At 41.8% G+C, this 26,801-nt stretch overlaps 1 protein-coding gene across 5 annotated transcripts; it reads right to left on the bottom strand.

Moving 5' to 3' along the window:
- Positions 1–2,932: 2,932 nt before the first annotated feature.
- LOC106573326 (uncharacterized) lies at positions 2,933–14,157 on the bottom strand. 5 transcript variants are annotated; one of them, XM_082962597.1, is made up of 14 exons: positions 14,072–14,135; positions 13,617–13,677; positions 12,139–12,232; positions 11,963–12,050; positions 11,285–11,636; positions 10,987–11,080; positions 10,610–10,697; positions 9,370–9,694; positions 6,368–6,461; positions 6,178–6,265; positions 5,671–5,995; positions 5,449–5,542; positions 5,268–5,355; positions 2,933–5,086 (listed from the first exon to the last, which is right to left on the bottom strand). In XM_082962597.1, exons 2-14 carry the CDS (start codon positions 13,666–13,668, stop codon positions 4,478–4,480), a joined length of 2,391 nt encoding a protein of 796 aa, XP_082818723.1. In that variant the 5' UTR covers positions 13,669–13,677; positions 14,072–14,135; the 3' UTR covers positions 2,933–4,477. The 5 variants fall into 5 exon arrangements, with proteins under 5 accessions (XP_082818723.1, XP_082818721.1, XP_082818724.1 ...); XM_082962595.1 differs by having other exon boundaries at positions 13,617–13,723; positions 14,072–14,094; XM_082962598.1 differs by lacking the exon at positions 12,139–12,232 and having other exon boundaries at positions 13,617–13,723; positions 14,072–14,089.
- Between the last annotated feature and the right edge of the window lie 12,644 nt (positions 14,158–26,801).

The raw sequence follows: 26,801 nt of genomic DNA, 5'->3' as shown, positions 1-26,801 counted from the left end.
CATTTCATAATTGAGGATTTGTGGGACTATTACAGATTATGAACTGATGTTCTCATATTAATTACATGTTGTTTCTGCTACATATTGTACAGTGGGGCAAAAAAGTATTTAGTCAGCCATCAATTGTGCAAGTTCTCCCACTTAAAAAGACGAGAGAGGCCTGTAATTTTCATCATAGGTACACGTCAACTATGACAGACAAAATTGGAAAACAAAATCCAGAAAATCACATTGTAGGATTTTTTATGAATTTATTTGCAAATTATGGTGGAAAATAAGTATTTGGTCACCTACAAACAAGCAAGATTTCTGGCTCTCACAGACCTGTAACTTCTTCTTTAAGAGGCTCCTCTGTCCTCCACTCGTTACCTGTATTAATGGCACCTGTTTGAACTTGTTATCAGTATAAAAGACACCTGTCCACAACCTCAAACAGTCACACTCCAAACTCCACTATGGCCAAGACCAAAGAGCTGTCAAAGGACACCAGAAACATAATTGTAGACCTGCACCAGGCTGGGAAGACTGAATCTGCAATAGGTAAGCAGCTTGGTTTGAAGAAATCAACTGTGGGAGCAATTATTAGGAAATGGAAGACATACAAGACCACTGATAATCTCCCTCGATCTGGGGCTCCACGCAAGATCTCACCCCGTGGGGTCAAAATGATCACAAGAACGGTGAGCAAAAATCCCAGAACCACACGGGGGGACCTAGTGAATGACCTGCAGAGAGCTGGGACCAAAGTAACAAAGCCTACCATCAGTAACACACTACGCCGCCAGGGACTCAAATCCTGCAGTGCCAGACGTGTCCCCCTGCTTAAGTCAGTACATGTCCAGGCCCGTCTGAAGTTTGCTAGAGAGCATTTGGATGATCCAGAAGAGGATTGGGAGAATGTCATATGGTCAAATGAAACCAAAATAGAACTTTTTGGTAAAAACTCAACTCGTCGTGTTTGGAGGACAAAGAATGCTGAGTTGCATCCAAAGAACACCATACCTACTGTGAAGCATGGGGGTGGAAACATCATGCTTTGGGGCTGTTTTTCTGCAAAGGGACCAGGACGACTGATCCGTGTAAAGGAAAGAATGAATGGGGCCATGTATCATGAGATTTTGAGTGAAAACCTCCTTCCATCAGCAAGGGCATTGAAGATGAAACGTGGCTGGGTCTTTCAGCATGACAATGATCCCAAACACACCGTCCGGGCAACGAAGGAGTGGCTTCGTAAGAAACATTTCAAGGTCCTGGAGTGGCCTAGCCAGTCTCCAGATCTCAACCCCATAGAAAATCTTTGCAGGGAGTTGAAAGTCCGTGTTGCCCAGCGACAGCCCCAAAACATCACTGCTCTAGAGGAGATCTGCATGGAGGAATGGGCCAAAATACCAGCAACAGTGTGTGAAAACCTTGTGAAGACTTACAGAAAACGTTTGACCTGTGTCATTGCCAACAAAGGGTATATAACAAAGTATTGAGATAAACTTTTGTTATTGACCAAATACTTATTTTCCACCATAATTTGCAAATAAATTCATTAAAAATCCTACAATATGATTTTCTGGATTTTTTTTCTTCTCATTTTGTCTGTCATAGTTGAAGTGTACCTATGATGAAAATTACAGGCCTCTCTCATCTTTTTAGGTGGGAGAACTTGCACAATTGGTGGCTGACTAAATACTTTTTTGCCCCACTGTATATGAATAGCTATTCTTGGAAGATGTTAAAATACTGTTACTTTGAGGTTCTGATGCTGTAAAATGAATTGTCAATTTCTCTCTGAACTATGGAAGAAACATTTATCTTTTCAAATGGAAGGGTCATATTCCTGCCCTATAGCCCAGGGTTGGATTTCTACTAAGCTAACATATTGAATTGTTTTAAGATGGTCATACCAAGGATCATTTAGACATTAGATTTAGAATTTTAAGACCCCTGTAGGTACGGTTTGTAAATGTGATATTTCAGTTTTTAATTTATTTGCTAACATTTCTAAAAACCTGTTTTTGCTTTGTCATTATGGGGTACTGTGTGTCGATTAATGAGGGAAAAAATACTATTTAATCAGTTTTAGAATAAGGACAATAACCTAAAACACAAGGCCAAATATACACTGGAGTTGCTTACCAAGACTACATTGAATGTACCAGAGTGGCGTAGTTACAGTTTTGACTCAAATTGTCTGGGAAATCTATGGCAAGACTTGAAATGGCTGTCTACCAATGATCAACAACCAACTTGACAGAGCTTGAAGAAATGTAAAAAAATTATGTGCAAATATTGTACAATCCATATGTGCAAAGCTCTTACAGACGGACTCAGAAAGACTCGCAGCTGTAATCGCTGTCAGAGGTGATTTTAACATGTATTGACTCAGGGGTCTGAATACCTATGTAAATTAGATATTTTTGTATTTAATTTTCAATTCATTTGCAAAAACGTTGAAAAACATGTTTTCATTCTGTCATTATTGGGTATAGTGTATAAATGGGTGAGAGAAATATTTAATCCATTTTGAATTCAGGCTGTAACACAACAAAATGTGGAATAAGTCAAGGGGTATGAATACTTTCTTAAGGCACTGTACATGGAAAATGTGGCAGGATCATGCTGTGGGGATGTTTTTCAGCAGCAGGGACTGGGAGACTAGTCAGGATCGAGGGAAAGATGAACGGCGCAAAGTACAGAGAGATCCTTGATGAAAAGCTGCTCCAGAGCGCTCAGGACCTCCGACTGGAGCGAAGATTCAACAGGACAACGACCGTAAGCACACAACACAGGAGTGGCTTCGGGACAAGACTCTGAAAGTCCTTGAGTAGCTGTCACGAGAATTTTCAATCCCAATGATGATAACTAACAATTATTTAATCTTTGACCAATCCCCGAGGTTTGTAAGGCCCTGGGTTTAATAATAATTAGTCAAAGACTCAGCTTATGCAAAAGGTCCGTACAGTTTATTCAGAGAACGTTCTAAAGTCCATAATACAAAGACATGCCATTTTATAACTCACTCCCTACCTAATACACGCACATACCGACACACAAACAGTAGGATTACACACACACACACACACACACAAACAGTAGGTGGGATGTATCTTTCCTCATAGTTCTCACCACTCATTTATCACTTCCAAGCTGGCAGTTCCCTCCTCCCGAGATTAGATGAACCTTGACAGGACTCCCTGTCCTGTCGTAAGTTTCCCAGAGTTCTAACCAGGTCAGGTCATGAATAGTTTAATTGTTCTGTGTTTTCTTACACACACACACACACACACACACACACACACACACACACACACACACACACACCCTACTTGTCTCAACCAAACCACACACATACACACATTTCTACTTGTCTCGACCAAACCTTATTGGACTGAAGTTTATCATTCTAATTATTCATTATATATGTTATAACTAACAATTATGCTTCAGGGTGGAATTCTTTAGTCAATACCTTAAACATATAAATTCCCTTATCAGTGGCTCAGCCAGAGCCCGGACTTGAACATCTCTGGAGAGACCTGAAAATAGCTGTGCAACAACACTCCCCATCCAACCTGACAGAGCTTGAAAGGTTCTGCAGAGAAGAATGGGAGAAACTCCCCAAATACAGGTGTGCCAAGCTTGTAACGTCATACCCAAGAAGAGTTGAGGACGTAATCGCTGCCAAAGGTGCTTCAACAAAGTACTGCGCAAAGGGTCTGAATATTTATGTAAATGTGATCAGTTTTATTTTTTATAAATTTGCAAAAAAAAAGTGTAAAACCTGTTTTTGCTTTGTCATTATGGGGTATTGTGTGTAGATTTGATTAAATTGTTTTTCCATCCTTTTAGAATAAGGCTGTAACGTAACAAAATGTGGAAAGTCAAGGGGTCTGAATACTTTCCGAACGCACTGTACATTTCCCTTGAGTGATGCTAAATGTAACAAAAAAATATATATTCTCAACTAAACCCTGTCCCCTACCGCAATTAGATTTTTCAAATAATTCACTTCCATACTTTTTTAGCAGTACTTTACAGCATTTTAATTGTTTGAAAGTGAAAACAGCTTTCACAGAGACATTTGAAAAGTTAGTACTTTTATAAGCGTTCAGTTCTCTCACTTATGGTGCTTATTTTTTTTTTTTATTACAATATACTGTAATTGCTACCAAGACTGAAAAGACGGTATGAGGTCATTGAAATAACTGAGTCAAATCACAAAAACTTTAAGGCTTATATCATTAGCCTTTTCTGTCAAAAGAAATACAACACAGAGAAATGTCCAAATATCATTCAAAACAAGTGAGCAGTGTCACAGATTGAAATCTCTCACTGGTTTAGTTGAACAAACCATTAAGTTTAGAGATAGTGTAAAAAGAGATTAATCTCGAGCCAATAAGGTGAAAACATGCTGAAAAGTCTGTTCTCCAATTAACTTGAAAGCTCTTGATCAGTCCTTGGCTTCCAATCCGTCTACAACATCAGTCTACATCCCCATCCCACAGTGGTTGATGTGTCCAGTGTGAACCACTGTAGCGCTGTTCATCACCACTGCTGCCCTCTGGCTCTCAAAGACCTCTCTCTCTCTCCCCAGGGCCATCCTGTCCTGTTCCAACAGCATCCTCTCTCTTGCCAAGTTGGCTCTCTCGCTCTCCAGCCACTGACGCTCTCTGTCCACTGCCGCTCTATCCCCCTCTATCGCTGCCCTCTCCCTCTCCACCATCTCCCACTCTCTCTCCAGTGTCACTCCCTTGTGAGCAGCAGTGGCCCCAGCTGGCCCCCTACCCAACCTCTCCTCTCTCAGGGCCCTCTCACACTCCGCTGTGGCCCGGTGGCACTCCTCTGTGGCGGGGTCCGCATACATCTCTTGGTCGTACTCCAGTGTGGTGTCGCCCCTGTCCAGCAACGGGCGTCCTCTACTTCGAACGGGCTGCGAAGGGGAAGGCTTTGGGTCGTCGCCCTCCGTTATAGGGGTCAGGACAGGTCCGCTGGCAGCGAGGCGCCCCTCCATGGCCTCGTTCATGAGGTAGAACCATGGCCAGGAAGCAGCATTGTCTGCCATGCTCTCCATGCCCACAGGAGGGTACTTCAGGTCCTGTTCAGAGAACAGGAGATAAATTATAGAACACAAACACAGAGCAGACTACAGTGTTTGAGCAATGCATGTGCATTAGGAAGGATTGGTCCTTCGCTAAAGACACAGATTTCTATCCACTTACAGTTTGGTTTATTTCATGTTGCACACATTAGCAGCAAACAAACACTTGATCGTTTACCTTATATCTCCTCTTTAAGTTGTCCCACTTCTTGGCCACCTGGTAAGTTGACACCTTTCCCAGGAGACCCAACTCTTTTAAAATGGCCCTGCACACAAACATGATCAATGAGTTTTGATAATACATATCTGACTTCATTGCTTTGTCGTTGACATTCATTTTCATACTAAATCCTACTAACTTCCATGCAGTCTTGGCAGCATTTCGCCTCCCAGTGAAGAGAACCTCATTGGCAGCCCGTAACTTGATCAGCCTCCTCGTATCCTGCTCTGTCACTGTCATCAAAACAAAAATAAAGTGGATATTTGTTTACCTCATATCTTGTCAACATTCATACATTTTAAAAAGTCTATTTTATCCTCCTTAAAAAGTACATTCTGAGACATGAAGAAATGGTACTGACTTTTATAGGAGAATTCCAAAGGTGTGGGGCACTCCTCTCCACTGGCATCGATGAACGTAACCGTTCCATCCACATCTGTGTCCCCTGGTCCCATTGCCTCTTCCAGCTCCGAAATCCCACTACTCTCTGGCATGGGACACGGGTCTCTCTCTGTAGGCATCGGCGAGGATACAAACAAGTAGTCTTCCTCGCTCATCCATACAGGCGTTATTTTGGGGGCTCTCCCGGCCAGTCGGCCCTCGAAGGCATCATTCATAAGTTGGAACCAAGGCCAGGAGGCAGGGCTGCTCTGGTTCTCCATGCCACGTGGCGGGTACTTCAAGTCCTAAAGGACAAAAGAAGATCTAAACTTATTGGGAGATAAAACTTAGAGAGACTTACCCATTCTCCGGTACCCATCCTCCGGTCCCACAAATAAGCATGGATGTTTACATACATGTGCAAGTAAACACACAGGCTCTGACAAATAGGGTGAGATTGTACATAGACACACACTAGTTACGTTACCTTGAATTTTGTCTTCAGGTTGTCCCACTTTTTAGAGACCTGATCAGCAGACAACTTGCCTGCGAGGCCCATCTCTTTTACTATTGCCCTGCAGAGAAATAAGGGATTTACAAAATAAACCGAGTACATTGACTGGAAATAGCAGATTTTTATTTAGCCAAATACTTTCTTCCAACACAAGCCAACTCACCTCCAAGCAGGCTTGGCAGTATTTCTCTTTCCTGTGAAAAGAGCCTCATTAGAAGCACGCAGCTCTATCAATCTCTTGGTGTCCTCCTCAGTCACTGTAATGCAAGCAAATATAACCACTAGCGTTATTCTTCACAAAGACGTGTTATCGAAGTAACTTGTTCAAATCAAAGTTAAATCAGTCGCGTACACGGTTTAGCAGATGCTATAGTGGGTGCAGCGAAATGCTTATGATAATAGCTCCTAACAATGTAGTAAAATGTAAATCAAGTACACAAATACATATAAAAAACAAGAAAATGTTCGAATGAATCCAATTAACAACCCAAATAGCACTGTAACCCAAATGCAATCTATACGCACACACACACACACACACACACACACACACACACACACACACACACACACGATGAATTTACACAGTAGATATATTAGTGAGCCTTGTCAAGAATCCAGTATATACATAAATATGCTGTGTTTAAACTAACTAAAATGCAATAGAATGCGCTTTTGAGAATACAGTATTTAAATACACAGAACAAAACCCCCATGGCAAAATGGATAGTACTAGAGGAAATTAGCTTCAGGACCACAGTATACACTGAGAATACCAAACATTAGGAAAACCTTCCTAATTTTGAGTTGCACTCCCCCCATGGGCCATGTTGACTCCAATGCTTCCCACAGTTGTGTCAAGTCAGCTGGATGTCCTTTGGGTGGTGGACCATTCTTGATACATATAGGAAACTGTGGAGCGTGAAAAACCCAGCAGTGTTACAGTTCTTCACAGTTATTTTGTCTTGCCCATTCACGCTCTGAATAGCACACATATACAATCCATGTCTCAATTGTCTCAAGGCTTAAAAATCCTCCATTAACCTGTCTCCTCCTTTCATCTACACTGATTTAAGTGGATTTAACAAGTGGCATCAATAAGGGATCATAGCATTCACCTGGTCAGTCTATGTCATGGAAAGAGCAGGTGATCTTAATGTTTTGTATACTCAGTGTAAACATTGTAGAATAATAGTGAAGGCATCAAAACTATGAAATAACACATACGGAATCATGTAGTAAACAAAGAAAGTGCTATATTTGAGATTCTTCAAAGTAGCCACCCTTTGCCTTGACAGCTTTGCAGTCTTGGCATTCTCTCAACCAGCGTCACCTGGAATGCTTTTCCAACAGTCTAGAAGCAGTTCACCAATAATCTGGGCACTTGTTGCCTGCTTGTCCTTCACTCCGCGGTACAACTCATTCCAAACCATTTCAATGTGGTTGAGGTCGGGTGATTGTGGAGGCCAGGTCAACTGATGCAGTACTCCATCACTCTCCTTCTTGGTCAAATAGCCCTTACACAGCCTGGAGGTGTGTTGGGTCATTGTCCTGTTGAAAAACAAATGATAGTCCCACTAAGCCCAAAACAGATGGGAAGGCGTATCACAGCAGAATACTGTGGTAGCCATGCTGGTTAAGCGTGCCTTGAATTCTAAAGAAATCACTGAGTGTCACTAGCAAAGCACCCCCACACCTCCTCCATGCTTAACGGTGGGAACCCCACATGCGGAGATCATCCGTTCACCTACTCTGCGTCTCACAAAGACACGGTGTTTGGAACCAAAAATCTCAAATTTGGACTCATCAGACCAAAGGACAGATTTCCACCGGTCTAATGTCCATTGCTCATGTTTCTTGGCCCAAGCAAGTCTCTTCTTATTGGTGTGCTTTAGTAGTGGTTTCTTTGCAGCAATTTGAACATGAAGGCCTGATTCACGCAGTCTCCTCTGAACAGTTGATGTTGAGATGTGTCAGTTACTTGAACTCTGAAGCATTTATTTGGGCTGCAATTTCTGAGGCTGGTAACTCTAATGAACTTATCCTCTGCAGCAGAGGTACCTCTGGGTCTTCCTTTCCTGTGGCAGTCCTCATGAGAGCCAGTTTCATCATAGCTCTTGATGGTTTTTGCGACTGCACTTGAAGAAACACTCAAAGTTCTTGACATTTTCCGCATTGACTGACCTTCATGTCTTAAAGTAACGGACTGTCGTTTCTCTTTGCTTATTTGAACTGTTCTTGCCATAATATGGACTTGGTCTTTTACCAAGTAGGGCTATTTTCTGTTTACCACCCCTACCTTGTCACAACACAACTGATTGGCTCAAACACATTAAGGAAAGAAATTCCACAAATTAACTTTTAAAGGCACACCTGTCAATTGAAATGCATTCCAGGTGACTACCTCATGGTTGAGAGAATGCCAAGCATATGCAAAGCTGTCATCACGGCAAAGGGTGGCTACTTTGAAGAATCTCAAATGTAAAAATTATTTTGATTTAACACTTTTTTGGTTACTACATGATTCCATATGTTTTCATAGAGTTGATGTCTTCACCATTATTCTACAATGTAGAAAATAGGAGAAATAAAGAAAAACCCTAGAATGAGTAGGTGTGTCCAAACTTTTGACAGGTACTATATGTATGCGAATGGTGTGTATAGACGGTATGGATTGTCTGCGAATAGAAAAGGTGTATATAGCAGTAGTTATATAGGATGAGCCATTACTAGAAAACAGTATATACATATAAAGTGGATAAAACAGTATGTAAACATTATTAAAGTGACCAGTGTTCAATGACTATGTACATAGGGCAGCAGTCTCTAAAGTGCAGGGTAGAGTACTGTGTGGTAGCCGGCTAGTGGCAGTGTCCAAGGTTCAGGGCAGGGTACTGGGCGGATGTCGGCTAGTGGTAACTGTTTAACAGTGATGGCCTGGAGATAGAAGCTGTTAATCAGTTATTGTTGCTACTAGTTAGCATATTACCAATAATTCATAAGGCTTAGGGTCACAAGATGGTGAACGTAACTAAATAGCTCAAACATGCACTTTAAAACTGTCTGGGTCAACTAATACCAGCCTATGTGGGAAATCATATTGATTTTGTAGTCATTTTGTATTTTGAGCAAATCATCCCTTTAAAAAGGCAAAACATCACTTACGCTTATATGAGAATTCCGCGGTCCTGTGATACTCCCCTATGGCGGCCCCTGGGAACATGGCTGCACCGTTCCTATCCTCCGTTTCTACCAGTTCATCCATTTCTGACTCTGTCAAGAACTCCGACATCCCCCCCCTCCCTGGTGTCCGACGAGCCCTCTTCCTCGGTGGTGGAGAGGGCTCAAACTCCTCATCACCCTCCTCTACTACTGGCGTCAGGATGGGGGCGCAGCCGGCGAAACGCCCCTCGACAGCATCATTCATGCGGTAGAACCAGGGCCAGGAATTTGGGTTGCTCTCCATGCCGCGGGCTGGACATTTCAACTCCTGCACCAAAAGAGGAACAACACAGTGGACAGAGCAGTGTGGAGTGGAATTGAGAGGAGATTTGTGCAGGAGGTGATGCGAGATAGATTGTGAATCAATAATAACTTCAAGAGACTAGGAGAATGTTTCTTATAGACTACACTAAAAGTTCACTAATACAAGTTACATACCGTAAATTCCGGACTAGAAGCCGCAACTTTTTTCCCAGGCTTTGAACCTCGCGGCTTAAACAATGACGCGGCTAATATATGGATTTTTCCCGCTTTCAATTTTTTTTTCAAAAATAAAATAACATTCTGTGACGTGCTCAGTTTTTTGGCGGCATGAAGCTTTCATTAGACCAATGAAATTGCCGAACGGGTTACGGTCAAACAACTTTTTTGGTTACTGTTTAGATTAAATCGAGCGCTCTCAAACTTCCCATCATTCTGATTACGGTAGTCATTTTGTCAACCTCATCATGGCAAAGATACGGAGAAATGCATATGATGCAGCTTTCAAGTTGAAGGCGATTGATCTGGCTGTTGGAAAAGGAAATAGAGCTGCTGCACGGGAGCTTGGTCTTAATGAGTCGATGATAAGACGTTGGAAACAGCAGCGTGAGGAATTGACTCAGTGCAAAAAGACAACTAAAGTTTACTGCTAATTTTTTATTTTTTGTTACAAGCCGTGTTTCGTTAAAGCCTATTTATTTTTGTTACAAGCCGTGTTTCGTTAAAGCCTGTGTAAAGTTAATTTGTTTCAATGTACCGGTAGGCACCTGCGGCTTATAGACATGTGCGGCTTATTTATGTTCAAAATAAAATAAAATAAATTATTCAGTGGGTGCAGCTTATATTCAGGTGCGCTTAATAGTCCGGAAATTACGGTACACAAATGCACTAGTTGAGTACTGCCATCACTCTCTCACACTACCTTATATCGCCTCTTGAGATTATCCCACTTTTTGGCTAGCTGGTCAGTAGTCACCTTTCCCTGAAGACCCAACACATTCAAAATAGCTCTGCAGGAAAACATGGAGACAAACAACAATGGTTAACTTGAGACAATAATTTGCAAACCAATTCTCACTTAGGACACTAAGCGAAATCTGAAATGATCAAATAGGTGTAAGCAATAGGGTAATAGCTCCATTTTACCTTCTGATAGGTAAAAATGTCTTCCTAGCTAGCCTATCCAGTCCTTTTAGACATGTGTAAGTGTGAAAGAGCTAGGGTGGATTAGGGACAGACAATAACAGAATGTTCTGGGCAAAAATATGGTCTGCATCTGCCCATCCCAGACATATTCACCTCCAGGCTGGCTTAGCGGTATGTTTTCTGCCTGTGAAGAGGGCCTCATTCACGGCACGCAGCTTTATCATTCTCTCCGTCTCCTGCTCTGTCACTGTTGAGCAAGAAACAATATCAGTAATATGAATGATTACCTTGTATCAAGTAACACTATTTTTGCAGCAAGCTTACTAACAATCAATAACTACAATTACTAAAGAACTAGAATCTAGACAGACCTCCTGGAAAAATAAAGGTTGCATAAATCATTAACTGTCAACCTATCAACACAATCACAGAGTATGCGCAGCTCACTTACTTTTATATGAGCATTCTGACATTCTTCGCCAGCCCATAGTAGTAGGGGCCCCAGTCTGAGTTGCATCAGTGTTAACTGTTGCATTGTTTTCCAAGTTCCCTGTCCCTGCACTGTCCTCCATCTCCGTTTTGATCAAGAACTCCAAAATGTCAGCACCCTCGGTCCCCTGTTCTCTCTCGTTGGTTAATGGCGAGGGAGCACCCGGATCCTCACCACACAAAGATTCCACCGCCAAAACGTGGGCGCTGTTGAAGAGGCGTCCTTCCATGGCCTCATCCATAAGTTGGAACCATGGCCAGGAGGCTATGCTAGTAGAAACAGTGTCCTTCCCAAGAAAAGGGTATTTTAAATCCTAATTGAAAAAGACAAATACAGAAGTGGGACTATGACTGGGATGCAGAGGAGGCTGGTGGGAGGAGCTATAAGAGGACAGGCTCATTGTAATGGCTGGAATGGAATTCATGGAACGGTATCAAACATATGGAAACCACACATTTGACTCTGTTCCATTAATTCCATTCCAGCCATTACAATCAGCATTTCCTCCTATAGCTCCTCCCACCAGCCTCCTCTGCTGGGATGAAGCTTTTTTGTTTTTATGACATGATCAGTAAATATTTACAATATCAGTAAACACCCAACTTCATTCTTCCAAGTGCGCACACACACACACTTTACCTTGTATCTAGTCTTCAGATTTTCCCACTTTTTGGCAATCTGGTCAGCTGTCAGCTTTCCCTCAAGTCCTAATCCCTTTAGAATTGCACTGCACAGTTAAAGATAGAAAACAGTTACAACCCTGATTGTGGTATACTGGTGTATACAATTTCATACATATGACAACCCTCACATACTTCCAGGCAACCTTGGCAGCATTTCTTTTTCCTGTGAAAAGAGCCTCATTGGAGGAACGCAGTTCTATTAACCTCTTGACGTCCTCTTCAGTCACTGTAAACAAAACACATTGGATTGTAATCACCTAATAGTCCATAGCTTGCTGCAACTAGATACACTAGTTGCAGCCAAAAGTAAGTGGACACCTGAAAGTCGAACATCTCAATCCAAAATCATGGGCATTAATATGGAGCTGGTCCCCCCTTTGCTGCTATAACAGCCTCCACTCTTCTGGGACGGCGTTCCACTAGATGTTGGAACATTGCTACAGGGACTTGCTTCCATTCAGCCACAAGAGCATAAGTAAAGTTGGGCACTGATGTTGGGCGATTAGGCCTGGCTCACAGTCCGTGTTCCAATTCATCCCAAAGATGGGGTTGAGGTCAGGACTCTTTGCAGGCCAGTCAAGTTCTTCCACACTGATTTTGACAAACCATTTCTGTATGGACCTTGCTTTGTGCACAGGGGCATTGTCATGCTGAAACAGGAAAGGACCTTCCCCAAACTGTTGCCACAAATTTTGAAGCACAAAATCGTCAAGAATGCAATTTATGCTGTAGCGTTAAGATTTCCCTTCACTGGAACTATGGGGCTTAGCCGGAACCATAAAAAACAGCCCCAGACCATTATTCCTCCTCCACCAAACTCTATAGTTGGCACTATACATTCGGGCAGGTAGGTTCTATTGGCATCCGCAAACCCAGTTTCGTCCATTGGTCTGCCAGATGGTGAAGCGTGATTCATCAATCCAGAGAACGCATTTCCACTACTCCAGGCTAATGGCGGAAAGCTTTACACCACTCCAGCCGATTCTTGGCATTGCATATGGTGATCTTAGGCTTGTGTGCGGCTGCTTGGCCATGGAAAACCATTTCATGAAGCTCCCAATGAACAGCTCTAGTTTATGTGCAGACATTGCTTCCAGAGGCAGTTTGGAACTCGGTAGTGAGTGTCTACGTGCTTCAGCATTCGGCGGCCCCGTTGTGTGACCTACCACTTTGCGGCTGAGCCACTTCACAATAACAGCAGTAACAGTTGACCGGGGCAGAAATTTGCATGGCAGGAATTTGACAAACTGACTTGTTGGAAAGGTGGCATCCTATGAAGGTGCCACGTTGAAAGTCACTGAGCTCTTCAGTACGGGCCATTCTACTGCCAGTGTTTGTCTATGGAGATTGTATGGCTGTGTGCTCGATTTTAAACACCTGTCAGCAACGGGTGTGGATGAAATAGCCGAATCCACTAATTTGAAGAGGTGTCCACATACTTTTGGCCATGTTGTGTATCGCTACAACGGAAGCAGAGGGGATAAAAACAACCCATTCAATAAATTACTTCACTAGCACAACAGCCTGCAGTTGCATGCATGTGACAATTTACCTTATGGTAGGTAACTAAATGAGACGAAAGAAAATAGCTAATAACATTTACTACTTACTTTTATACAAGTTATCTGTGACATTAGGCGTTGGGTCCATCGTTGACTCCATTTGCACCAGCTAGAGAATAAAACGTACAGGAAGGAAGCGTGCTCATGCACACAAGCTTGCCATCCAGGAGGATAAGAATAGCTTAGTAGGCAGTGGTAGTTAGCTATCCAGCATCCGCCAGCTCTTTAAGTTTGATAGTCGGTATTTTTCCTCTTCGGGAAATGGTTATTTCTCAAATGTACGGGGCAATTTGTCAACAAAGAATGTAGGATTTGCCAGCTCTTGATTAGTTGTTTAGCTAGCTAGCAGCTAACGTTTGGTATCAAGTAGCTAGTTACGACAACCCAACCCCCTAGCAGTATAATAGTCAAAACAATTTCCTATTTTCAACACCCAGTAAATTCGTCTCTTATAAATATTTCGAGTTGGTACCAAAGTGAAAGGGTTACACAAAAAAACTCACATTTTTAACAAAAGTTGTTATGCAGTTTTTCTTCTGTATTCCTATCTAGTTAGGGTTGTGCATGATCCGAGAAGGGTGCACCCTATTACGATCAGGGGGAGGAGTGTCATGTATTTCAACGAATATGATTGGTTTTTTTCCTGTGGTGTAACCCTGTAGCATGGGGTACAAGAACAACGGCATCAGGAAATAAAATGTTTGTTCCCACTTCCACAACCGTGAGGTCAACACATCGCCTCGTCGTTGTTTGAGAACAAGCTAGCTTTTAAAACAACAACAACAAATCTAGCATATTCCGAGGATAATAAAATCTTTTCAACAGTTTGTGTTAACGGAAACATTTTCTGTACTAATTGTCAATGTGGTTTACAATACTTCTTTCAACTCAATCTTAAAATCTAGCTAACGACTAACAGTAGTTAGCCATCTGAAAGACGTTAAGGACCGTCCTTAACGTCTTAGGTACACGAAACATTTCGCCCTTGCTATCGGGTGTCGGTGAAAAAGCCAATGTGTAGCCTAGGCAGCCGGTCAGGAGTCTCAGTATCGTCTGAACTTGGTGTGCATTCGAGGTAATCCACTTGTGGACCGGCTCGTACATAAAGCATCCTCCGTCCAGGCTGCAAAGGCATAATTTGCCTCCTTACCTAGCTTTTATGGAGAGCAAACGGGAAAAATATCTACCGTTAAAAAATTAACTGATTTCTTACAGTTTAGGGTGTTTCACCGCGTTCGGCCCAGGGTGTGCAACTAACTACATCCCAGGGCTGATGGCTTTGAGTGAGATTTCCTGCTCGGGGGAAGATGATTTAATCCTCTGTGACAAGATAACATGCTGATTTCAAACCATTCAAATGTACTCTGTTGGGTATTTCAACACCTACGAAAACAGGTGGTTTTGGTTAAAGTGTTTATCTGTCAGGTAACTTTTAACTTCCACGACTAGGTCCTCAACATCAAATTTGGACACCTGCAAAAAAACTTGTAATCAAACAAATTTCATTCAATCATTCTATAATAAATGTTCTTGCTTGGAATTAGATTGAATTTAAGTAATTCAAAGCATACATACATCTAATCTACTTAGTATGCTATACACCTCAGGAAAAACCCTGTCCAGCCTTTTTGGCAGTGTTGTGGATGATGTGATGGACATTGATGTTTGGACTTTCCTTTAACCTTGAGTGATGGAATTCATAGCACCTTTTAACAGGTGCATTATCAATGGACACACCATTATCCTGTGGTATGTTGTTCTCCTGCAAGCCCCATCTATCTTTGGTAGATAATTTCAGCTGTGCTGCACTTTGGCCCACTGGTGGTGGTGCACATATCAAGGAACCTGTGCACTCTCTTAGTGTCATATAAATGCACTGTGATTGGGTTAATCTTTTCTCTTCCTGCAATGACAACATATAGGCTTATCAGTTTGAAGACTCACTTCTTTTGAGTGCATGGCCTACTATATAAAACAAGAGGGGAAAATAAACAAAATGCCAAGATATCAAACTTTGGAAACAATCTCTATATACACTACCGTTCAAACTTTTGGGGTCACTTAAAAATGTCCTTGTTTTATAAAGAAAAGCACATTTTTTGGTCCATTAAAATAACATCAAATTGATCAGAAATGCAGTGCAGACATTGTTAATGTTGTAAATGACTATTGTAGCTGGAAACGGCTGATTTGTAATGGAATATCTATATAGGCGTACAGAGGCCCATTATTAGCAACCATCACTCCTGTATTCCAATGGCACGTGTATTAGCTAATACAAGTTTATAATTTTAGAAGGCTAATTGATCATTATGTGGTATCCCAGTAGGTCTACCCCGGGGGATGGTAGTAGAGGGGAGGTACGTGAGGCGACGTTGGCTCCCTATGCTGGGAATACGGGAGCTGGGCACCCCGACACGGACAGCTCCAAGTGGAGGTAATTAGGGGAAAGTGCCCACCAGCCGTGGAGGCCAAATAAAAGGAGCGCTGTGGCACACCGCGAAAAGGAACGGGGAGAGGCCGACACTGAGCAACAGTAGAGAAGAAGGACCGAGCCAAATTTAAGTGATTTTCTTTATGTTTATTTTATGTCCTAGTAAAGTTGTTGGACTAAAACCTCCCCATCTCTGTGTCAATCTCTGCACACTAAGAAATTATAGCTAGCTAAATGACTTACTGCAGAGTAGGGCTAGCAATGATCTAACTAGTAATTTAGGCTGGTAGTTGATTTTAAGGTACAGTTATGACAATTGGGATTTGTAATTAAGATTGAGATTGGACTAAAATGTGGGTCATTGGATGCTTAGATGTAACCATAGACTGTCTTATTTTTGAATAGGGTCAATTAAACATGAAAAGAAAGATCAGACTTATTTTTAAAGAACCACAAACAGGCAGATCAAGTGCAAACAGACCCCAGCCCTTGCATCACCACCGGACCCCAGAGCAGCTCCCTACCTGAGGCTAGTCAGTGTGTTCAGACTTCACAAGGACCCAGTCTACCACCACCAGGTCAGAGCATCAATCAGGCAGCCAGTCACATGCCCAGTTCAGAATTTAAGTTTAGCTTCAATTTGTAATAGATGATTTTGTCAGATTAAGTCTCACTTTAAAATGTTGGTTGTTGATTCATGTGTGTTCTTGTTTTGATGGCTGTGGCATTTTTGTGATAATCGACTAATGGTTCTTGTGTTATTTTAATGTAATATATGTATCAAGGGATGACACAGAGACCTCTGGCTCTGAGCAAGATAGTGAGCCAGAGCTGCCAGGAGATATCATTGAGCCCCTCCCAACTGCATCAAGCACCAGACATGCTGTTCCAAAAGGACCCAATGGTAGGCCAGGCCTATACTTGAAACTACACATTTTAGTTAGCAGCTGTTAGTATCTAATCTTGTGGATCCCTTAATTATATACTGCTCAAAAAAATTAAGGGAACACTTGAACAACACAATGTAACTCCAAGTCAATCACACTTCTGTGAAATCAAACTGTCCACTTAGGAAGCAACACTGATTGACAAATGTCACATGCTGTTGTGCAAATGGAATAGACAACAGGTGGAAATTATAGGCAATAAGCAAGACACCCCCAATAAAGGAGTGGTTCTGCAGGTGGAGACCACAGACCACTTCTCAGTTCCTATGCTCCCTGGCTGATGTTTTGGTCACTTTTGAATGCTGGCGGTGCTTTCACTCTAGTGGTAGCATGAGATGGATTCTACAACCCACACAAGTGGCTCAGGTAGTGCAGCTCATCCAGGATGGCACATCAATGCGAGCTGTGGCAAGAAGGTTTGCTGTGTCTGTCAGCGTAGTGTCCAGAGCATGGAGGCGCTACCAGGAGACAGGCCAGTACATCAGAAGACGTGGAGGAGGCCGTAGGAGGGCAACAACCCAGCAGCACGACTGCTACCTCTGCCTTTGTGCAAGGAGGAGCACTGCCAGAGCCCTGCAAAATGACCACCAGCAGGCCACAAATGTGCATGTGTCTGCTCAAACGGTCAGAAACAGACTCCATGAGGGTGGTATGAGGGCCCGACGTCCACAGGTGGGGGTTGAGTGTGACTCCAAATCCAGACCTCCGTGGGTTGATAAATTGGATTTCCATTGATTATTTTTGTGTGATTTTGTTGTCAGCACATTAAACTATGTAAAGAAAAAAGTATTTAATGAGATTATTTCATTCATTCAGATCTAGGATGTGTTATTTTAGTGTTCCCTTTATTTTTTTGAGCAGTATATATGAGAATAAATATGATACTGTAACATGATATTGATGGGCACCAAAATGATTTATATTTTTGAAGTCCATTTCTGCTTGGTACCTGGTATGTATGTTTTTTTGTTAATTACATTTTTTGTAAATAAACTATGCAATTTATGTAACACACAAATGCTACTGTATCTTATCTCCTTGGTGCTTGAGCTTTATTTTCTGAAAATATTTTGGATGTTCAACACTTATAGACCCAGATTATATATTCATGAAAACCGAGTGACTCAAGTCTCTCCAGTATGTGAGTACAGTGTGTGTGTGTGTGTGTGTGTGTGTGTGTGTGTGTGTGTGAGAAAGAAAGAAAGAAAGAAAGAAAGAAAGAAATTGAGCTGCAGTTCCGAGGTAGAGACACTGACTATTCATAGTATGTTAAAGAATTCTAGTTAAGTGTGGTCCAAAAGGGTTACTATCTGCCACATTGAAAAACTCCGGGTTAAGTGAATTATCACTTCTACCTCTAATCAGCAATCATAGGATTCATTCATGCTCCTTAGATTAGGGTTAGGGTTATACACAACTTTTCTGTCATGGTCTATGGACCCCCTGAAGTAGCCTTGGAAAGGTGGAGAGCTGAAGGAGAGGTGACGTACCCAGTGTATTCCTGGGTGATATTAGTTTGGGATTGGGACAGAGCTTGGACAGTGTTTTTACTCATGTTTTTCAAAAAAAAAAAAAAATGTAATCTCTATATTTCTGTACATGCTGTTTTTTTTTCATTGTGATTATTCTTCCCCCTTGACAATGTATAGAGGATTGATCCACTGATGTTATCTTCATGATCAGAGGACAGGCAGATAGGTCCTCATGCATGTTTACTGGCAGCAGGTGTTTTTATAGCATAAGTCTACTGCAGAACTATGTGTATATGGTACCACCCATTGTGGAATAGTTTCTGTACAGCAGATACTGTAGCTAATACCTCACGAGAGATAGACTTACATGCAAGGTAGGTCTCAGTTAACCCACAGAGCAGTGGCGACCCATCATTTCGACCCCACTTTTCTAGCAAAAATAAATACGTTTTGCATGTTATTTTGGCATTGTCACATATACATGTCACATATCAGTTTGCAAACAATGTAAAAAAAACGAACAAAAATTAGTTAATAAAGCCTCACACTTTTTTGCTTTCTCGAGTAAGGTAGCTCCAAAATGCTGGTGTTTCAGCCTAGCTCAGTGCTTTCTGTGGTGGTGGGTCTGCCAGTGGAAAATTTTTACATTTACATTTAAGTCATTTAGCAGACGCTCTTATCCAGAGCGACTTACAAGTTGGTGCATTCACCTTCTGATATCCAGTGGAACAACCACTTTACAATAGTGCATCTAAATATTTTAGGGGGGGGGGGGGGGGGGGTTAGAAGGATTACTTTATCCTATATCCTAGGTATTCCTTAAAGAGGTGGGGTTTCAGGTGTCTCCGGAAGGTGGTGATTGACTCCGCTGTCCTGGCGTCGTGAGGGAGCTTGTTCCACCATAGGGGTGCCAGAGCAGCGAACAGTTTTGACTGGGCTGAGCGGGAACTGTGCTTCCTCAGAGGTAGGGAGGCGAGCAGGCCAGAGGTGGATGAACGCAGTGCCCTTGTTTGGGTGTAGGGCCTGATCAGAGCCTGAAGGTACGGAGGTGCCGTTCCCTTCACTGCTCCGTAGGCAATCACCATGGTCTTGTAGCGGATGCGAGCTTCAACTGGAAGCCAGTGGAGAGAGCGGAGGAGCGGGGTGACGTGAGAGAACTTGGGAAGGTTGAACACCAGACGGGCTGCGGCGTTCTGGATGAGTTGTAGGGGTTTAATGGCACAGGCAGGGAGCCCAGCCAACAGCGAGTTGCAGTAATCCAGACGGGAGATGACAAGTGCCTGGATTAGGACCTGCGCCGCTTCCTGTGTGAGGCAGGGTCGTACTCTGCGAATGTTGTAGAGCATGAACCTACAGGATCGGGTCACCGCCTTGATGTTAGTGGAGAACGACAGGGTGTTGTCCAGGGTCACGCCAAGGTTCTTAGCACTCTGGGAGGAGGACACAAGGGAGTTGTCAACCGTGATGGCGAGATCATGGAACGGCCAGTCCTTCCCCGGGAGGAAGAGCAGCTCCGTCTTGCCGAGGTTCAGCTTGAGGTGGTGATCCGTCATCCACACTGATATATCATAAGGTGAATGCACCAATTTGTAAGTCGCTCTGGATAAGAGCGTCTGCTAAATGACTTAAATGTAAATGTAAATGTCTCTTTTCCAAGCTTAAAATGATAAACATTCAACATTGGCCATGCTGTCAATCCAGCATGATTTCTGCCACACTCAAAACAACTTAACTCAGAACTGGGAAATCTGACTTCAGTGAGTTCAAGATAACTGGGAACTCACGAAAAAATGAGCTTCAACTGGCAAAATACGCTTTGAACGGTCATCCAACTTGAAATTGTAAGCCGGGAACTCGGGTCTCTTTCTAGAGCTTCGACCTGAAGATCACTGACGTCATCATGATTCGACCCTGTTTTTTTCCAGAGTTCCCAGTTGTCTTAAACACCATAAATCCTGAGAATTCCAGACTTTGATGACGAAGTTTGATGACAACATTTGCCCATGAAAGACCCGCCGCGCCACCTTCCTGTTCAAGTGAGCACAGCACAACAAGGTGAGTCTGCTGCTGCATAAATTATGTAATATGCCAGAGAGAAATGTTTACTATATCCAAGAAAGTAATACTAAGTGTATGTTGTGTAGTAAGCTGTTAGTAGCCCGTTAGTAGCCCATGTGCCTCACCCTAATCATTTGGTCTATTTACTCCTCTTAATTTCCCTACTGTTCTGACTTGGTGGTGCACATGTAGCCTATAACCTGTTTTAGAGAAATGTAATAATCAAATATTTTAAGAGCTTTCATTGTCTGCTTATATGCCCCCTTTATTTATCCTATGGTTCTGACTTGGTGTACAGGGAAAATACTGTAAGAACGGCCTGTGTTCTGAATTCTGTCGCTATACATTTCACGAGTGCTGAACAAATAGTTATATTGACTACATCCGTCGTAGCTCGCTCATTGTCTTAATTGAAATTGCGGATTGCCTCTTATCCGCTCGTTGTCCCCTTATGCCATAATTTGTACATCTCAATTGTCAGTAGAAATCACATTTGTTTAAGCAAGTCAGCCATATCAGCTATGTTTTTTTAAAAGTCAGTAAATGAGGCTGAATGAACTGTTTCGATGCCAGACAAGGCTCCCCCTGATATCCAGGAGTACCAATGGTAAGGTGTTGGGACTGCTATTGGGACAGCTTTATGTTGGCCCTAACAGTGTGTAGGCACCGGTTGTCACAGTTATAGTGCAATTAATGTATGTTTTTGTGTTGTATAGTGGGTTTGCTGGCATGTATCTAAAAATATACGTTTTTTGTTTGCTCCACCAAGATTTACATGCTAAAATCGCCACTACCACAGAGGTCTCATTTAACCCACAGTTTTACTAATTGATGTTTAAACCACATTCTAACCTGACAGGGCAATATGATCCTGTTGATAGACTCTTTTGGGGGAGAGTTTCAGCATGGCTTTGAACTGGTCAAAACTTGATCCATTTAAGTCATTAAGACCATTGAAGATGTAATGAGCTCAGCCCTCTTGCTTAAGAGCAGGGAATGATGTGTCTGAATACAAAGCCAAATATGCATATGTTTTTCACCGTGTAACATTCCGTTTTGGATCTTTTCTTCATTCATATTTTCTTTCAGCACTTGAATTAAATAATGTAAATAATAATCCAAACGTCTTGTCTCACGTCATCATTACATCTCTCGCTCTTACCATAAGGTCATGTTAAATTGCTACTTTTCATAACCTATTGCACATACAAAAGTGGGATTTCATGTTATTCGCTCAAGACTACTGATTAAAAAAAATATTTGCACCACCCTATTTTTTTGTCCATCATTTTAATGTAAGTACGAGAAACAGCTTGACCTGCGAACATTTGGGGTCTAAGATGTTGAGATAAAGTGGCATTGAAAAGTCTGACATGGAATGCATACCCTAACCTGTGAAAAATGTATGTACTCCAACCTACCCCCAATTCAGTAGTGGTCTTCAGTGAGGTGCCCAGCTGCATGTTTCTGTCCTCCATTACATCCATCTCATTAGATCAGAACAGGATGGACCAACACTGATTTAATATCTCTGGTTTGGTTTACATCCTAAAATATAGTGTTCATTGTTTTCACAGCCCTTTATGTAATGAGAATAAGGACAGGTGTCACATGATGGTTAAACATGTTATGAGATATGACATAGTGGTTCACAACTTAACTTATGACACATGCTATACATCATGAGAAAAAGGCTGTTTAAAGCCATTCACCTTTGGAGAAAAGTGTCTCATGTCAGTCTAGAAGGTTTTCATTGTAATCCATTAGGGAGTCATGATGACTGTTGCCCTTTGAATAAACCTGCTATTCAACATATTTGGCTTGCAGTATGTTTGGCTTGGAGTCTTGCATCAGCAGTTATCTGGCTGCTGTGGTGATAGTAATACTGGAGGTCCTTGGTAAACGCCAGGATGTAGACCGCAGGCTATAGAGTAAGTATTTTGTCAGGCCTTATCTATTCAGATTTGCCAATGTTTCTCTTTCTGAGAATATGGAGACACCAACAAAAGGTTGGTTCAACCTCACAAAGCAATCGGTCTATGAAGGAACAATGTATTTTTCTCATGCTATTTTGACTTTCAGGGATTCAACAGTCTTAGTCAAGGTTTTCATAAAAGTGTTTTTATTTAATCAGGTAGTTTTTCATACAGTATATGAACTGTTTTCACACATGCACACTTGTTTATATGGTTTATGAGGTCAATCAGTTTATAACATGGTTTATGGAGACCTACCTTTCCCATGGTCCAATCAATTAAATTAAATGTTTTATGTAGAAGACACATCTGACTTAGATTTGTTCATATTGAAGTAACATACCTGTAAATACACACATTTGACTTGATATCATTCTCCTCACTCCTACTCTAGAGGAGGGCTGGATGGAGGGCAACTTCAACCTGAAAAACAAACATATTGTCCACATACACGCTCATAAGTTATTTGGCACAAAATATTTACACAGCCGTTGTGCCAAATGCTTTGAATATCAGTTGTACACCTTGCGTGTGTACAGACAGGTCCAATAATGGAAAAAAAGTATTTAAGCTGTAATTTGAATAAACTTGACATTTGTAAAGTCATATACACTGAGTACACAACACATTATGAACTGCTCTTTCTCTGGCATATACTGCTGACCGGGTGAATCTAGGTGAAGCTATTATCACTTATTGAGGTCACTGGTTAAATCTACTTCAATCAGTGTAGATGAAGGGGAGGAGACAGGTTAAAGGAGGATTTTTAAGCCTTGAGACAATTGAGACATGGATTGTGTATGTGTGGCATTCAGAGGGTGAATTGGCAAGACAAAATATTGAAGTGCCTTTGAACAGGGTATGGTAGTAGATGCCAGGCACACCGGTTTGTGTCAAGAACTGCAACGCCACTTGGTTTTTCCACACTCAACAGTTTCCTGTGTGTATCAAGAATGATCCACCAGCCAAAGGACATCCAGCATCCCTGTGGAGCGCTTTTGACACCTAGTAGAGTCCATGCCCCAACGAATTTTAGCTCCTAGTGGAGCATAGAGCCTCAACAGCATTGAGGATTAAGCCTACAGGGTCATGGAGACATGTGACACATGCTGCCCTACCACAACAGACAACTGTCTCCATTATTACACCCTAAACCCTCATCCCAGCAATGATCATGCCTTCATTTGGAGTACTTGTAGAAATATGTGAACGCTATTCCTTTCTACTTTACCAAAAACTGTAAAAATGTTACTTCAAAAGACACTGTTTATCTTGAACAATGCCTGGATTAACGAAATAACGAACAGATCGAACATTGCAGTATGAACAACTGCAAAATAAAGTAATTTCAATTTACAATTTATTATAGCATTTATTTGGATAGAAAGTATATTATTTGTGCAAAATATTACTATGTTATGTTGACTTCACTTTCCATGTGAAATGTGTATGTAATGACTGTTAATAACATACCTGCATGGCTTCATGTGGGTTCAATCCCTTTTGTAGGGAAGTGAACCCAAGTGGCATTCACAAGAGGTGAATGGCCACACCTCTCCTAACTCTCCCTACACCGCCATGCAGTTATGGAGGTAACATAAATCACTCAGTAAACCAAAAGATATGCTGTCTTTTTATCGATGTGATCTAAATACACTTATAAAGTCACAAATATAGGCTATATTCTATTTAAAACATACTCTTAGATAAGGTCAAATGATTTGTTATCCTTAATTTATGATTCTTCTTTAAAGACCTGCATTGTCACTATATCTGTCAAATAACAAAATAATACTGTACTGCTACTGTGGAATTTTAATGGTCATAATGCCATTTAAAATTATTATTTTTAAATGAACTGCCAACGTGGGAATTGGAACATCCATTGTTTAGAGCTCTCATTTCTCGGTCGGAACTTGGGCGTCTTGGAGACAGAAGTAAATATAATTAAGAAACATCATGAACACAGTCTGAATGGGTCTACAGCCATTACATCTGTAGAACACTGGAACAAGTCTGGAATAATAGAGCTAAGGTGGCTGACAGTTTTGCCATCGACTGGATAATGGAGGACATCGGCCACAAGCTTGACCTAAGACAGTTGGATGCAAAAAGGGCAAGTCGACGACAGATGTCTTGGTCAGCCTCCTATACATTATGTAAAATCCACTGATGCAAGTAAGACCATTATATATGCACTATAATAACAGCAAATTTTGCCAAAGCCTTCAACAAAATGTACAATACAGTGGTAACAAAGTGCCTGATTCAGCTAGGAGTCAGAGCCCCTTTTCCCCTGGGCTGTAGCTTCATCTCCAAAAGGAAGCAGAGGGTGAGGTACTAAGGCACCCTTTCACCATGGCAACATCTGACCCGTGGAGTGACTCAAGGTCCACTTCTTGGACCCCTTATCTTCCTGGCCCTCATCCACAGTACACTTCAGAAGTTCGCTCACAGGTGGAAATATATTGATGACATGAACATTGAGTCGGGCAGCTTTCCAGCCTTCAACATGGTCTAGAAAAATTGTACTCCTAGGTAGATGAGCACTCCACGCAGCTCAACCCAAACAAGTGCAAAGCAATGCATGTTTGCTTTACAAACAACCCACCCCCTTTGGAACCCTTGTAACTAAATGGGACACTCTGCAAACAACATCTGATATTAAACTGCTGGGATCCAGGATGACTTGAGCTGGACCAACGAGTGGAAAAGGGTAACCAGAAACTCTTTGTGGTTAGCTGTGGCTCAGTTGGTAGAACATGCCCATTGGGGATCATGGGTTCCTAATGTGAGCCTTTGCAGGGATCGGGACACCTTTGGAAGCCTCCAATCAACGGACCAATTGTTATTAGTATAGAGCGTTGTACTGACCAATAGAACATGTTGAAAGCATATATGTTCTCTTGGTCAGTTCAACATTTTATCACAATCTATTGGTCAGTCTTTGCTAATAACAATCAATTGGTTGATCTTGCTACAACTGTTTTAACCAACCATGTTTTTATTAGCATATTCTTTATTGGTCCCTGAGGTCATTTTAAAAGCCTCATGACTTATTACTGTAAAAACCCTGAAAGCCAAAAATGCGTTGGTTCTCCTTTTTGCAATAAAGCTTTATTTAACTCTCTCCCCAATTCATACACCTTGGTTTGAATGTGAGGTATTGGCAGTAATCCCTTCCCGTTGCAAGAGTCAAGCACACCCTTTAAAAGTAAATAATGAAATGACCAGAGCATTTTGACAAGGTGTCAGTGGGTGGTATTATTCCAAGGTGATATAGAGGAACATTACATTGTACCAGGTATGTAAATATAGGCTGTTGCCTAGTGCTTACTGTAAAGGACTATATTTACTAGCTTGGTACAGGGTAATTACATGGGTAGTAATAGCAGTATATGACAACTAGAGGAACGTCTAAAAAATGTGTAGGCTTTATTATCAGTATAGCATTACACGGGCACTCTGGCAGGTCGAACAGAACATACAAATAATTGCCAAATGCACTTTAACAAATGCACCTAGGGATCAGAGACTGTCATTTCTGCTAGTGTAAACATATTTAAATAGTATTGTATAGAGGAGCCTATCAAGTGGTGTGGATGAGGTGTGTGTGTGTGTGTATATATATATACACACACACATACACTGCATTCGGAAAGTATTCATACCCCTTGACTTTATCCACATTTTGTTACGTTACAGCCTTATTCTAAAATTCATTAAATTGTTTTTCTCCCTCATCAATCTACACACAATACCCCATCATGGACAAAGCAAAAACAGGTTTATAGATTTTTTTGCAAATGTATAAAAAACAAAACAATATATGAAATATCACATTTACATAAGACCCTTTACTCAGTACTTTGTTGAAGCACCATTGGCAGCGATTACAGCCATGCGTCTTCTTGGGTATGATGCACAAGTTTGGCACCTGTACTTGAGGAGTTTCTCCCATTCTTCTCGGCAGATCACCTCAAGCTCTCCAGAAATGTTTGATCAGGTTCAAGTCCGGGCTCTGGCTGGGCCACTCAAGGACATTAAGAGACTTGTCCTGTAGCCAATCCCGCGTTGTCTTGGCTTTGTGCTTAGGGTCGTTGTCCTGTTAGAAGGTGAACCTTCACCCCAGTCTGAGCGATCTGGAGCAGGTTTTCATCAAGAATCTTTCTGTACTTTGCTCTGTTAATATTTTCCTCTATCCTGACTAGTCTCCCTGTCCCTGCCGCTGAAAAACATCCCCACAGCATGATGCTGCCACCACCATGGTTCACCGTAGGGATTGTGCCAGGTTTCCTCCAGACGTGACGCTTGGCATTCAGGCCAAAGAGTTCAATCTTGGTTTC

This window comes from Salmo salar, chromosome 16 (assembly GCF_965601325.2).
Source record: "Salmo salar chromosome 16, fSalSal1, whole genome shotgun sequence".
In the NCBI taxonomy this organism is placed as follows: domain Eukaryota; kingdom Metazoa; phylum Chordata; class Actinopteri; order Salmoniformes; family Salmonidae; genus Salmo; species Salmo salar.
This window is presented reverse-complemented; position numbering and strand designations above follow the sequence as displayed.